Raw genomic sequence first — 13,650 nt, 5'->3', positions numbered from 1 at the left:
GGCTGTGGTCCTTGAATGAGGACTACGCTGGGCTGTTGCTGAAGCAAGGACAAGAGCTGGGTTCAAATACGCATCACTTAGCAAAACCTCTGTTCAAGCCCCACTGGAGAAAAAGGAAGACTATGTCGTTTGTCTGTGACACTTTACTGAAACCATTGAGCAAGGTAGTAATCCTTTAAATCCTTTACCCAGAGTAAATGAGAAATATACCAAAATTTAAGATGCGTTTTGTGCTCCTTTTTTAGGGTTACTATGTCTCTCTGTGATTTTCAGGATAGCCACTGCACTTCAAAGCTTTCAAGAGTCTGTGGGCAACTTCATATCTGTGCACAGTTGGGACAGACAAAAAGCCTTGATGAAAGGGCTATGTGCTGTTCTGCATAGCACATAAACCATAGTATTGCCTCTGTCATCACAAATTGGCAGCTGTACATCTGTAACTGTGGGCCACTACAAACATACCTGGGCAAGATCTATGAACAGAAAATGAGCATGTCCAGAAATAAAAGATGTCCCTTTCTCCCCTGGATTATGAGGATGAGTAATGACTGAACCAAATACAAGACTGAGGTCTTTAGTTCAAAACTGAGATGCTTTAAGCAGAGAAATTCAAGAATCCAGCATATATCCTCAGATGCTTCAACAGGAAACGTTCAGAGACCTGAGGTTGCAAAGAAATAGCAATAGGACAGGTCCTGTGATGAACTCCTTACCTCTGCTTGCATAGTTTGTCTTATTGGCCAACTTGCTGCTGAAAGTAGGAGAGAGGTCTCACAGCTTTCTCAGGCCAGAGGACATACAGTGTCCATAAATAAAAAATGGAGAGGAAAGCCTAGACTCCCCAAGTCAGATCTCTGCCTGTAACTCTGCATTTATTGCCAGTTTGGTGCATCTGAGTGGGATGGGCAAGGAAGACGTTGTCATTCAAATCTATGCAGACAAGGTTCAAAGCCTGATACAGTGTGTAATTCTGAAGAAAACTTCTGAAATGGGTACCAGTGAATGAAACCAGGCATCCATCTCACACCATTAAATTCTTTCTGTATTGAAGAAAGAATTTGATCCTTCTCCTGTACAAAGTTGGGTGACGCTATCAAGAGAAACACAGAACCATAGAACAGTTTAGTTAAAAGGGGATCTCTGGAGGTTATCTGGACCAATCCCACACTTAAAGCAGAGCCAACTTTAGGGGCTTTGTGTAGTTTAGTTCTGAAGACATCCAAAGCTGGAGGGGGCATGACTTGTTCACATGATTGCCCTCATGCTGAAAGATATTTCTTAATACCTGACTATTATTTCCCTTGTTACTACTTGTAACTGTTACCTTCTTCCTTTCCCTGGCCATTTCCAAGAAAAGTCTGGTTGTGCCTCCCTAACATCCTCCATATTGAAGTTGTGGACAGTAGTAAGGTCTCTCCTGAGCCTTATCTTCTTAAGGCTGAGCAAACCCAGCTCCCTTTGCCTCTCCTTACATGTCATGTTCTCCAGCCCCTGATCATCCTGGTGGGTTCTGCTGGATCCACTCCAGTGTGTCAAGTTCTGTTTTTTACTGGGGAGCCCCAAACTGGACACCACTCCAGATGTGGTCTGACAAGTGCTGAATAGAGAGGAATGTTCTCCCTCAACCTGCTGTTGCCTTTTGCTGCAAGGCTACCCTGCAGACCAATGATGAATATCTTTTCCACCAGGATGCCCAAGTAATTTTCTGCAAAATTGCTTTCCAGCCAGTTGTCACCAGCCTAAACTGATGTTCAGGGTTCTTCCATCCCAGATGCTTTCGCTAAACTTCATGAGGTTTCTGTCCACCCATTTCTTCAGCCCATCTAGGTCCCTTTGAATAACAGCCTTGCTTGCCAGTGTATTGACCACTCCCTCAAATTGGTATCATCTCTATTCCCAGTCTGATGCATTTTCTTTCTAATCGGAACCATCTGCAAGACTGAATTGGTAGTTAAATGCTGGGCTGAGAAAAGGTGATGCTTCTTTTCTACAACCACTGAAACCTGTTTCAAAGTGAAAATGTTCTTGAGGGAGAAAAGTACTAAGTGTCAATTGAGAAAAATAAAGCAATGATAGACCAACTATACTTACAGAAATGATAAAAAAATTGGGCAATGACACTTTTTCCTCAGTTTCTTTACATTCCATCATGAACACTCCATGTGTAGAAGTCCCTCTGACACTTCTCTTTCCCTTTCTGCTGTGATGCACCTTTGTCACAGAGTATCTTCTTAGGTTTTCATTCAAGAATCTGGAGGTGTTGAGAGGAAACTTTAATGTGTATGAATCCTATGATGTGAAAGTTTTATTGGTTTTAAACTACTAGAGTTACCTTTTAGTGACAAAAGAAAGTGCTTGAAAATTTTTTCTTGAACTCCAACAGCTAGTTGTTTATTTTCTCTCTTTTCTCTATCAGGATTAGGCTGGGGGGTAATAAGTCTTCTGGATCATGTTATAGATTTAAAAAATCAGAGTAGAATTATTTGATTCACAGGTTCCCCACAATTCTGTTTCCCATTTCTGTCCTATATCCTGTTTTTCATAGGATCTTGTTCTTTTCTTGTTTGAACTGTGAAGTTGGTGCTCACCTAAAAAAATGCTGGAGATTCCCATTGGGACAGTCATATCTTTCTTTTCTTGCACAATTATCTTCCTATCAGAGCATCCTTTGGTTTATGACTTGTTAGAACAATTTATCTTCGATGATACCTCCTCTGGGAGGGTGTGAGTGTCCCAGAACAAGGTCAGTGTGGGGAAGCAGCAAACCAACTTTTTTTATCCAGTTGCTCAATTGATATCAATCATTTTATCTCCACTGATTTGCACATGGCAATTTCATAATAGCATGCAGTAAATTTTAATAGGCATCTTATTTCATCTGTGGTCAGTTTTTGCATGGTCTCTCAAAGTCTTTGAGTGAGAAATGCTTCAGATAAAATTCCTGGATTTTCCCTCAGGCATACTAATATTTTTAAATCCAGTGTTCCTGGCGACCTGGGATAGTCATTGTATTTATTTGAGGTTGCCTGTGTTTGCACATCACAATGTGATGTGAGTGCTCAGTTTTCAGATGGAGAACAGTATATGAATGTGTAATTTTAATCATCTGACGATATAGATCCTGAGCAACCTTGTGATGGAGGAACTCCTGCCTAACCTTCAAACAATGATCCTGCCTAAAATGAAAGGAAAGAGAAATGATAGGAAGCGGACCTGGTTTGGTGTAAGTACTGGTATTTACAGAGTTTTTTCTCTTAAAACCTTGTTGTCTGTGTGTGCTGATCCTAACGTATGCTTCTTAATTTAATTTGGGTTTAGATCGTAGAAGAAACTTACAGCTTAGTTCAGCAGCAAGTGTCAGAAGGATTAAGTACCTTGAAAGAAGAATGCAGAGATTTTGCAAAAACTCTTGAAGGAACGATTCGTTCAGACATTGATCAGATTCTGAACTCCAAGAACTTCTTAGCTGGAAAAATCAAAGGTTAGTGGAGGAACAGCTGTGTTTTGCAGCAATTTTTTAATGTTTCCCATTGTGTTGCTCAGATTACCAGATGTCATTGTTCTGAAATTCTCATGTGTTTTGAAAAATCCAACTGGAGACACTGATTTTCAGAAAACAAATGCTTTGAACCTCTGCTGCCTTTGATGGGAACTGATACCTGTGGCCACTGTGCCTTTGAAAATACTAGGTCTTCTCAAATGGAGGTAGACCTGATGGGTTTTGAGTATTATGATTAGAATTGCTTGTTCTGCTTTCATTTTTATTTGGACAGCCTTATGCAATGAAGATAAGAGGTCACATGAGCATAATTAGAAGTGTAGTGGTTTTGACCTGATGCCTTGGAATGTGCCACAAAACCAGGTTCTGGTTATGTGACAAATTCATAAGCTATGAAAGAGAACTTAAGCCAAAGGGCTTCTTAGATAGTTTTAAACTAATGTGAAGTAATTTATAATTTTGTTATGAATATAAAAATGAGTGTAAAAAGCAGGCAAAACATTAGTTGATGTTGCTTAAGCTAGCAAATAAATAACTGATAATTTAGGAGCTGTTTTGATAAAACTCAGGATGTTCTGTTGATATCCTCACATACCAGATTAGGATGCTTTCAGTGAACTAGAGTACCAAGTTTGGATGCTTCCTTATAGAGTCTCTGTGGCCATGTTCTGTCTGAATCTCCCAGTATGTATCAATGCTAAGAGCTGCCCTTTCCTGTGCTCTCACAATGCCCCTAAGCTGCTAGCATTTGATTAGGCAGGACATGGGAAGGGTGTTTTATTTAAAACTATAAACTCTCCTTTCATCATCTTCATCTTTGTGGAGGTGTGACTCTGGGGAAAAGCAAGGAGCCATTCAATTCATTGTAAAGTAAATTATTTCAGATTACTTTTTCACTATATCTCTTAGTAGCCTAAATGCAACTGTTGTATTGTCTGACACTGTAGCCACTGTTTCTGAGCCTGCTCAGAAGTGCTGCACCGAAAATATCCAGCCATTTCTCACTTCCATATTAGAGGAGCTCATGGGTCCAGTGAGTTCTGGATTCACTGAAGTCCGTTCACTTTTTGATAAAGAAGTTAATGAAATCATCCAGGACTTCCAGAAGACAAATGATATCACAAAGCTAAAGGAGGTAAGGCAAAAAAATCTATTTGGAGCCTTTTATATTAGCACAAGGGCCTTCTAGCTATAATTTGACTGACAGCAGTGTTTGCTTTCCCAGGTGGTAGTATGTTAGCTCTTGGGTTTTTTGTTTAGGAAGTGGTATTTGTGCAACTGTAGTGCAGATACCAGAATTTGGTTTAGGGCCACTGTTAAATTCTCTATTAAAAATTCACCTCTGGTGTCTTTCTCTTGAAACCTGTTCTTCCTCCACTGGAATGCAGAACATGGATCAGCTTACGAACCTGCCACTCAACTCTGTGAAAATGGAGCCCTGCTATCTGAAAGTGAATCTCCTCCAGGAGCTCCTTCAAGACCTCAAGAGTCGCTTCAAGGTCTATCACATTGATTTTGTGATTCAGAGGACACAGAACTTTATGCAAGAGGTACTGTAACATCCAGTTTTTCCTCCTGGGAGAACAGGTTAGGTTTGCTCTTCTAACGTGCTTCAAAGCAACCTTGATAAAAAGCTGTGCAAGAGTCCCAGAATATCTCTCGATCAAAGTACAGATAACAAAACCTAAGAAAATCACAGCTAGAAGATGTCTGACATTTACGTTTGTGAGGATGCATGTGTCTTTCAGCAAGGCACAAAAGTTTTGGATGGATCATCTCTTCTGATCTTTTGTGTTCTGAATTCTCAGTACCCAAGAAAGTTGTGCTTGTATCCAGTGGAGTACTAAGTTCTACCTGATTTCCATTCTCAAGGATTCAGGAAGAGTCTTAAATATATTTTACCAAAATGGAATGTCTCTTCCTTGGTAGTCTATTTTCTCATTAATATAAAGTCAGGCAATTAATATTAGAAACTGGCAATTACTTGGACACAGATGATGTCTCAGGATGTAGCTACATTTAGGTGCTTTAAACAAACTTCACTTCTCATTGGAATGGTTGAAGTGTCTACATCATTTCAGATAGAAAATTAACTCCTCTTTTCACCATCTAGTGTGTACAGGCTATAATTTTGCTTTGCATTTGTTTCTTCCAGATGCCTGGCCAGAAATCTATTAAGAGCTGGCTATTAGAGTTACTTTGATTGCCAGATCACAAGACAGATTTGGCCTTCTACCTCTAGGTTGAATCTTGTGATTTTAATATGCAGTTGAGAAACTAAATAATCTAGTTGGTAATCTTATGAAATGGAGCTGGTCCAGTTCTATGGAATGGGAGTTGTGAATATGGAAAGGAAGTCTCTAGCACAGTGCTGGGTGATCTTTTAAGCAGATCATTTAAGTACAGCCATGATCAGCAGCCAAAGAATTATTTAGAAATAAAGTTCTGATTTCATCTCTGGGTCTTTCAGGGAGACCATTCCAAAATGCTGCCGAATAAAATGTCTTTCAGTAAGTGAAGGTTATGAGTCAAGATAAAGAAGTAGACAAAAAATACAGTCCATGTGGTGCTTTTTTTCTGAACAGAACATGAATGAAAAATCACAATAAATAAATTAAAGAACAAGTTGTTCTAAAAATGCGGTTAATGCTCCTCTCCTTAAAAACCTTGTATCTAAAAATACTGTTAATGCTTCTCTTTTTAGAAGGCTGGTATTTTTCTCAGAAAAATAGCAAGTAGTTTCACTTTGTAGTCACGGACATTTATTTTATTAACGAGTAAGGTCAGACATGTCTATGCTCGCGTAGCCTTAATGTCAAAGCATTTGGCACGGGTGGAGTCGGGAGCAGAATTCCTTGGCTTGGGAGCTTGGCATCCTCTAGCGGCCAGTTCTCAGAAATTTCGGAGCACAGTGCTCAACTGGCGTAAATAAAGCGGCTTTAGTGACTTCACCAGAATTACACCAATTTATCACTTGCTTCAAATAAAAATTGAGATAAGAAATGAGTAGTTAATCTTTTAATTAGCCTCAGACTTAACTCTACACTGATCCTGTATTTTTCTTGAATCCAAGGTTTTGCAGTGCATGAGCATTTATTGCACAGCCTTCTCATGCACACACATATTAAATAAATCTCCACATTCTGCACTATACAGCCTGTATAGTCCAATCCTACATTATCTGAAAACTCAGTTATAAAAACTGGTCTTCAACATTTGTCACTGTGTGCTTTCATTCACGAAGATTTACTAGCCAAGGAGGAATTAAAAGCATGTCTTATCCCTAAGTATGTACATATTAATTTACAGACTACAAGAAGTCTTATATTATATATGGCTACATATATTGACTGAGGTAGCCCCATGTGATGCAAAGGAATAGCTGGCTCTATGGACAGCCTCCCTGTGGATATCCCTGTACTTCTTTAATCAGAATATATTAAAATTTAAATGAAAACACTTAGCTAAAAAAGGCAAAACCTAATTAAGTAGAAGTAATTAACACTTGCAGAACTGTTTTTCTGAAATACCTTTACAGAATAGTGGATTAATGTTTTTAATGAATCTCTGCGCAACCTGAAAATACGAGAAATGCCAGCCTACCTAACATAATTCCATGAGAAATGACTTCACTCTGCAATTTTTGCTGATAGTGATTTGTTTCATAAGTAAAGCTACTAATTATTTACCTTTTAAAAAAAACAATTCTTCAGTATTTATGGTTAAGACCATTAGAATCTGATAGGAGTCAGTGGGAGTCATCTCATTAGGGATAATGAGTTTTGTCAATGGCCTTCATATATATAGGTGATTGATTCTACTTTTTTGTCTTTGTGACTGTCAGTTTGGATGGTGACATGAGAGTACATCTACAGGAAAGCTATGATAGCTTAATAATGATACCAAGGCTATATTTTCTTTATTGCAAGATTTCTGTGTATGTTTTTTCTTCCCCTTCCACAATAATTTAAAGTAATTGAAATTTTTATTTTAAGCCTGTTATTTTTTCTCTGTTTTGCCTTCTTAAAAGTACAATTTTATGTTACTGGTCTTTAACAGTTGTTGTGGGTTTTTTATTTATTATTGTTTATAGCTGATGGAAAATGCAGTTTATACTTTTGAGCAGTTGTTCTCTCCAAGTCGCCAGGCAGACTCAGCGAAAGTTGCAACCACCATTGAAAAAGTCAAGCTGAGAGTACTGAAGGTAAATGCCTTTTCGAAACTGAGAATGTATTTTATATTAATTTATGTCAGTATTTGAAAGAGGGTATCTCTTACCATCCAGCTGGAAATACTGATTTGGTGGCATTTAGCATTTGAGGGTAAAACCTAGTTCTGGACATACACTTGTGAAAGTATTTACATGTGCAATGCCTTTCATTGCAATTAAATCGGATGGACAAGATACTGTGAATCTGGGTAAATAATTTTAATTAGCTTTATAGTTAGCCTGCCCCTAGAATTTGCTGTTCTCAGAAGAGGCAGTGATGAAATACCTGGAGAGAAGAACTGGGGGGCTGTTTCTAGAAGAGAAAGAGATCCAAGAAAACTAGATTTTAGAGTACTTTTTAAAAGCTGGAATAACCTGCATAGGAATTCAAAGCCCTGAGTGCACCCATGATATGGTGTCCTTTGGAATTCACCCATTACCAGTTACAGGATAACAAGAACCAGCTCCTCTTATGAGTGATTAATAACCTCAGATATGTTTGGGCTTGTTTCTCTTTTTGTCTGTTTTGACAGCAATATGATTATGATAGCAGCACTATCCGGAAGAAGATATTTCAAGAAGCACTGGTACAGATTACTTTGCCCACAATGCAGAAGACACTGGCTTCAATGTGCAAACCAGTAGGTTTCTGTGAATATAAAAAACAATCATAAAAGGCAGAGAAGGATTAACACCTTGGCAGTAAATCCTCAGTTCTATAAGGCTGTTTTCTCTTGGACAGTTGTGCAGATTGGCTGCCAGCTGGGACAGACACTTAGATTTGCCAGTTCATGGACTGGATACATACGGAACATAAGGAAGATTTCGGGAAACAGGGAAGCTGTACATATGGCTTGCTTTCTCAAAGATAGTTGCAGATCTTTGCCTATCCCTATTTCATTTCTTCCCTAGAGGTTTGAAGTCCCCTCAAACTGGACTCCTCTTGAGAGTTATGATTGTGGTTTGTGAACTTGTCCTTGTGTTCAGCAGCCCTGCTGCAGGCAAAAATGCAGTCTGTGGGAGAGGGCACTTTCCTTTTCAGCAGCGCTCTCAGAGGCACACCTGTGACCATACAGAGCCTCTGCTGTCAACCTGCTTCAAAGCCAAATGCCTGCTTGGGCAGCAGGAGCAGACAGGCCTTGCACTTGCTGTCAGTGATTTTAAATGGAAGTAATTGTGTCAAGAATCAGGAAACAAACAGAGATGATCTCTGTTTTCCTTAATCATATGGGTAGGTTAGTACTCAGCAAATGTGGCTACCAGAGTTTCATGGAGATGTTATCAGTATGGCTGCATCAGAAACGTGCTGGAATGCTGTTCACCTTGACTCAAAACAAATAGTCTGTGCCTTTCTTGAAGCCCATGCATATCCTCTTGCATTTCCACTGTACCTGCTGAAAAATGACTGCCCTAAGCCATCCCAGCCTCTCTGTACTTTTGTTTCCCTTGATGTTCATCAGTTCCCACAGGCTGTGCTGCTCTTGGTGTTGCAGTTTTAAAACCAAGTATTTTCCCAAGTTATGCCTGTGAGACTTTAAGTATGGATTATTAAAACTTACAACTTTCAAAAATGTGTTTAAAATCACTCTCTTCTCTATGTCACTCTACTTTCTTTACTATCCCCAAAATAATAGTCTCTTGTAGAGTGCCAGCAGTGCCTTCACACAAGGGCAAGCATTTCATCACCTTGAATATATGTAGAGAGGGTGGAGTCTCACATCACGTCTCTGTCATACAGGATGAAGGAAGCAGTGGTGATGCAAACTTCCCACAAGCCCTTTCTATTTCATTTATGACAATTGTGTTTATGCCTCTGCAGAAACAAGCAGCCAGCTCTAGAAGTAAATATGTGGAACAGTTGACATGGCCAGTAAGGTCTTGTCGTCTTACTTGAAAACCTCCAGACGTTTTCATGTAAGCACCTTTTCTAGAAGCAGGCAGAGGTTACATATAGACAATCAACAGCTGTTCAGTGATAATGACTCAGTTATTGTCTAGACAGGCTATTGCATATAAATCAGTAAGCTAAAATGTTACACACCTATTAGAAAAACAAAGTCAAACAGTGTATCTCCCATGCTCACTGTGGATTTGCCTCCTTGGGCAAACAGTGAGGCATTTCCTCACTAGCTATTTATTTCAGAATTGTTTATTATAGTGCAGATGGTGGCAATCTATACTGCTTTTAAATGTAAGTATTGTGCAAGAATACTGCTTGATAAATGCATAATAAATTGTGAACATACATAGTTCATTTAGTCATAGTTTGAATAGATCATCTCAAGAGCCATCAAGGATCATTGCAAGACCTGCTAGAAAGCATCTCCAAGGTGCTATGTTGAAGCAGAACTTCCAGAATCTCTCATTTTATATATCTGTTCCTTTCTTCTCTGTCTGCACAGGAGTTGCAGAAATACGAGCAGTTCATTTTTGCTGATTACACTAGTGTGATTCAAGTAGAAAATGTGTATGAAGAGATTTTATATCAGACACTGCTTGAAGAAACCCTGAAAGGTGAGAACTTTATTGAGGTGACAGTAACAACATTTCAATGTGAGCTCTTGCCTCAGAGCTTCCCAGAGTCCAAACCTGGCTATTTCAGTCCCAGGTCCCACTTTCCTGAAGACCGTTGGTTATGATGCTACAGTGTTTTTATTTAGCGTGCTAAAAATATATGGCAAGCCCTAAAATCTGAATTATGTGGCAACTTCACTAAACCTGGGAAATTCAAAGTGATAGCTTGGCACAAGCCTATTTCTAACAAAATGTAATTATACCAACTTCATTTCATCTTGATTTCCTGGGCCAAGGAGTGAAATTATGATCTTGTTTGCAAAGACTTGGTGATATCTAATGGCAGCAAAAATTAATTTCCTCAAATGAAATGTACTGCAGGATGCAGTTTCCAACACATCAGTGATGCCAGTGCAGTGTTCCCTGCAGATCTCTCTGCTTTTGTGGCAGAAAACTAAATTATTTTTGATGGCATGTATAGGTACATAAAACACTTGCATCTCTCTGGATCTGCCTGTCTGTCTATATCCTAGATAAAAGGCAAGCATGTGTATTGCACAGCAAATTTTAATAGACCTTCTTTGGCACTACTGTTTAAAAATATGAGTGTAATAATAAAAGTAAAGAACACACTTCTATTCATATATTCTTGTAATATGCATTGAAACATTATCTTTGTGCACTGTGGGTTCCTCTGGTAGTTTTCTATTACAGCAATGCTTAGGTCAATATTGAAGTTCTATTATTCAAAACAGATAAAATCCCTGCCCTACCCCACCCCAAAAGAAATGTAAACTAAAAGCAAGTTGAAAATGAAAACTACTACTACATATCAAAATGTACAAAATTAGAAACTTGGGAAAACACTGTACCTTCTTCAACGTACCTCTGTCAGTCTTTCCAAAACAGTTTGGTCTTTCTGTTTTATCTAGTGATAAAAGAAGCTGCCATTATGAAGAAGCACAACCTCTTTGAAGATAACTTGAATTTGCCCTGTGAAAGCGTGTCCAGCTTAACAGACCTGAAGACCCCTTCAGGATCAGCACAAACCACTCCTGCGAAGAAGCCTTCCACCGCTCGAGCTGAGATGTCAGACACTGAAACTCACAGTGATGAAATGCTCATTGTGACAGGAAAAATTTCTTGGGAGAAGGATCATGATGATAGAAAGTCATCAGACAAAGAGGCAGTCACTTCTGTTAAAACAGCTAGTGATCAGGCAAGCAAAAGTGAAGAAGTGTTCCATATAGACATTGGCCAAGACCAGGAGTCCCTTTCAGCTACACTTACAAAACAAGAAGTTGTAGAGAAAAAAAGCACTTTGGAGAATGAAGACACAGTGAAAGCAGAGTGTGTAGTAAACACTGAAAAAGAGCTTAAGACACAACCAGAAGCTGTGGAGGAAAAAGTAGCTTCTGGGACTGAAACCGAAGTAAAAGGTCTTGGAGCCAGCCCTAAAAAAGAACTTAAGGTACATGAAGGAGCAGTAGAAGAAAAGGTAACTTCTGAGAGTCAAATGGCAATGGATGCTGTGTTTGTTGGTGGCACAGAAAAAGAAAGCAAAGCATACAAAAAAGTTTCTGTGATAAAGATGACTTCCCCACATGATAACGTAGCAGAAGCAGATATTTTAGGGGATGCTGAAGAGAAAATCAAGGTAGAAAGAGAAATTACAGAAAAACTAACTCAAAGTGAAAATGCAGTAGGAATGGGATTTGAAGAGGATAGTAAAAAAGAAAGCAACGGCCAAGGAGCTAGTACTGAGACAAGGGTTATTTCGCAGGATGAAAATGCAGGGAAAGGAGGGCCTTGGGATAATCCTGAAAAAGAAGGAAAGTCAGAAGAAAAGAGTTTTAAATCCCCCGATGATGTGAACGAGATAAGGAGTTTGCTTATGGTTACAGTTGAGATACCAGCAGATACTCCAACTGAGAACATAAAGGAGATTTGCCAAAGTGAGATATTAAAGTTGCAGGAGCACAATAAAGGGAATAATGAGTTGAGCAAAATGGCTGCAGAAGAAATTCAAGTGAGCCAGATGATGATGAATAAAGATGCAGCAGAATGTGCAGAGTTCAAGGAGGACCAACCATCTTCATCTAGTTTGGGGACAGATGGTACGAATTTAAAAGATGTGTCCAAGGGGGCCTGCAATATAGCACAAGCAGAATGGCTGGTGGAAAGCTCAGATATGCCTCAGGAGACAAAAGCAGAGGTGGAGATCAGACAAAGTGTTTGGTACACAGGTGTGGGAAGCTGCAAAAGTGATAGATTGCAGCCAGAGGAACACACTGAAAATGTGTCCAAAGACAAAAGATTAGATGGGGAGGAGGGAGGAGTAGGGAATAGCCATGCCACTGTGGTGGAGACTGAAAGCTTTTTTCATAATCCTGCTGAAAATGCAGATACAACACAAGTGCCCATTTTGGATACAGAAATCCCTAGAACAGGACTACTAGATATGCCAGTTTCTTGGGCGCTGGAGCAGGGCGAAGTTAGTGCCATAGAGGTCATAGAAGATATGGAGGCTGGTGAGGGTGAAGGGAAGCCAGGACATGAATCATCTTCACACATGGAACTAAAAAGCACAGAAGTAAAAGATATTTTCACAGAAGAAAACAGAGAAGATAGTTACACACAACAAAACTCTGAGGAGTAAGAAGTGTTTTTCAATGCATCCCTGCAGGATTTATTTACTCCAGTAATCTCTGTTTAATTGTGACTACTTTGGGTCAGAGCTAGAGGAAATGGGCTTTGTTGTGGTTTTACCAGCTCTTGCAGTTTTAGCACAGAACCCTTCCTGTGTGATGGGTGATAGGTTTCTTTCCAGTTAAAGCCCTCACTGTTTAAAACCAGGTTGCTGTTGGGAACCTCATCTTTCATTCAAAATTTGCTACCTTTTGTGGTTATAGAAAAAAGTCTGAAAATATGACCACTGGATGGTTCAAAAGCAACTCCCCCCCAATTATAAAGTTATTTTAACAACTTAACTGTTCTTAGTTTTTTAGCAAGGGAGTGGCTCATGGTTTTTAAGTACATGGATTTTACAAGTACTGCTGTGATTCTTAGGTGGTTGGTACATACATTGCTATTCACGGATGCTTTTAGTATTTGCATGTAGAATACGGGAAATAAATAAACCCTTTAGTAGTTAAACAGAACCAAATAATTAATTTAGAAAGTTGCTCAAAAGCCACACTCTATGCAAACTGATTACTTTAATATCCACCACAACTTTAAAATAATTAAGACAAGCAAGTGTTCAGACTTTTATTTTTTGTTTTTTTTAATTGCTGTATTTAAAATGGGGAAAATATGGGAGCAGGTTTCTCAGTCCCGCTGTGTACTTCTAGGTTATTTAGCCTTCCAGAGCATTTTATGGCTACTTTATTTTGTTTAATTTTATGGAAGGGAAGATGAGAATGTT

General features: G+C 39.0%; 1 protein-coding gene across 1 annotated transcript in view; it reads left to right on the top strand.

The window, feature by feature from the left end:
• NIBAN1 (niban apoptosis regulator 1) overlaps nucleotides 1-13,420 on the top strand; it is a 64,674-nt gene extending 51,254 nt beyond the window's left edge. The window contains exons 7-14 of the mRNA XM_057427191.1: nucleotides 3,119-3,223; nucleotides 3,319-3,481; nucleotides 4,447-4,634; nucleotides 4,888-5,049; nucleotides 7,593-7,703; nucleotides 8,243-8,350; nucleotides 10,112-10,223; nucleotides 11,156-13,420. Coding sequence (XP_057283174.1) covers nucleotides 3,119-3,223; nucleotides 3,319-3,481; nucleotides 4,447-4,634; nucleotides 4,888-5,049; nucleotides 7,593-7,703; nucleotides 8,243-8,350; nucleotides 10,112-10,223; nucleotides 11,156-12,882 — 2,676 coding nt within the window. The 3' untranslated portion in view covers nucleotides 12,883-13,420. The remainder of the gene's footprint in view (nucleotides 1-3,118; nucleotides 3,224-3,318; nucleotides 3,482-4,446; nucleotides 4,635-4,887; nucleotides 5,050-7,592; nucleotides 7,704-8,242; nucleotides 8,351-10,111; nucleotides 10,224-11,155) is intronic.
• Nucleotides 13,421-13,650: the final 230 nt, after the last annotated feature.

The sequence above is a fragment of the Pezoporus wallicus genome, unplaced genomic scaffold, assembly GCF_028554395.1.
Source record: "Pezoporus wallicus isolate ANWC-B61680 ecotype Strahan unplaced genomic scaffold, APGP_CSIRO_Pwel_v1 scaffold_7107, whole genome shotgun sequence".
NCBI lineage: Eukaryota > Metazoa > Chordata > Aves > Psittaciformes > Psittacidae > Pezoporus > Pezoporus wallicus.
The sequence above is the reverse complement of the archived record's forward strand: the minus strand, read 5'-3'. Positions and strand labels throughout refer to the sequence as shown.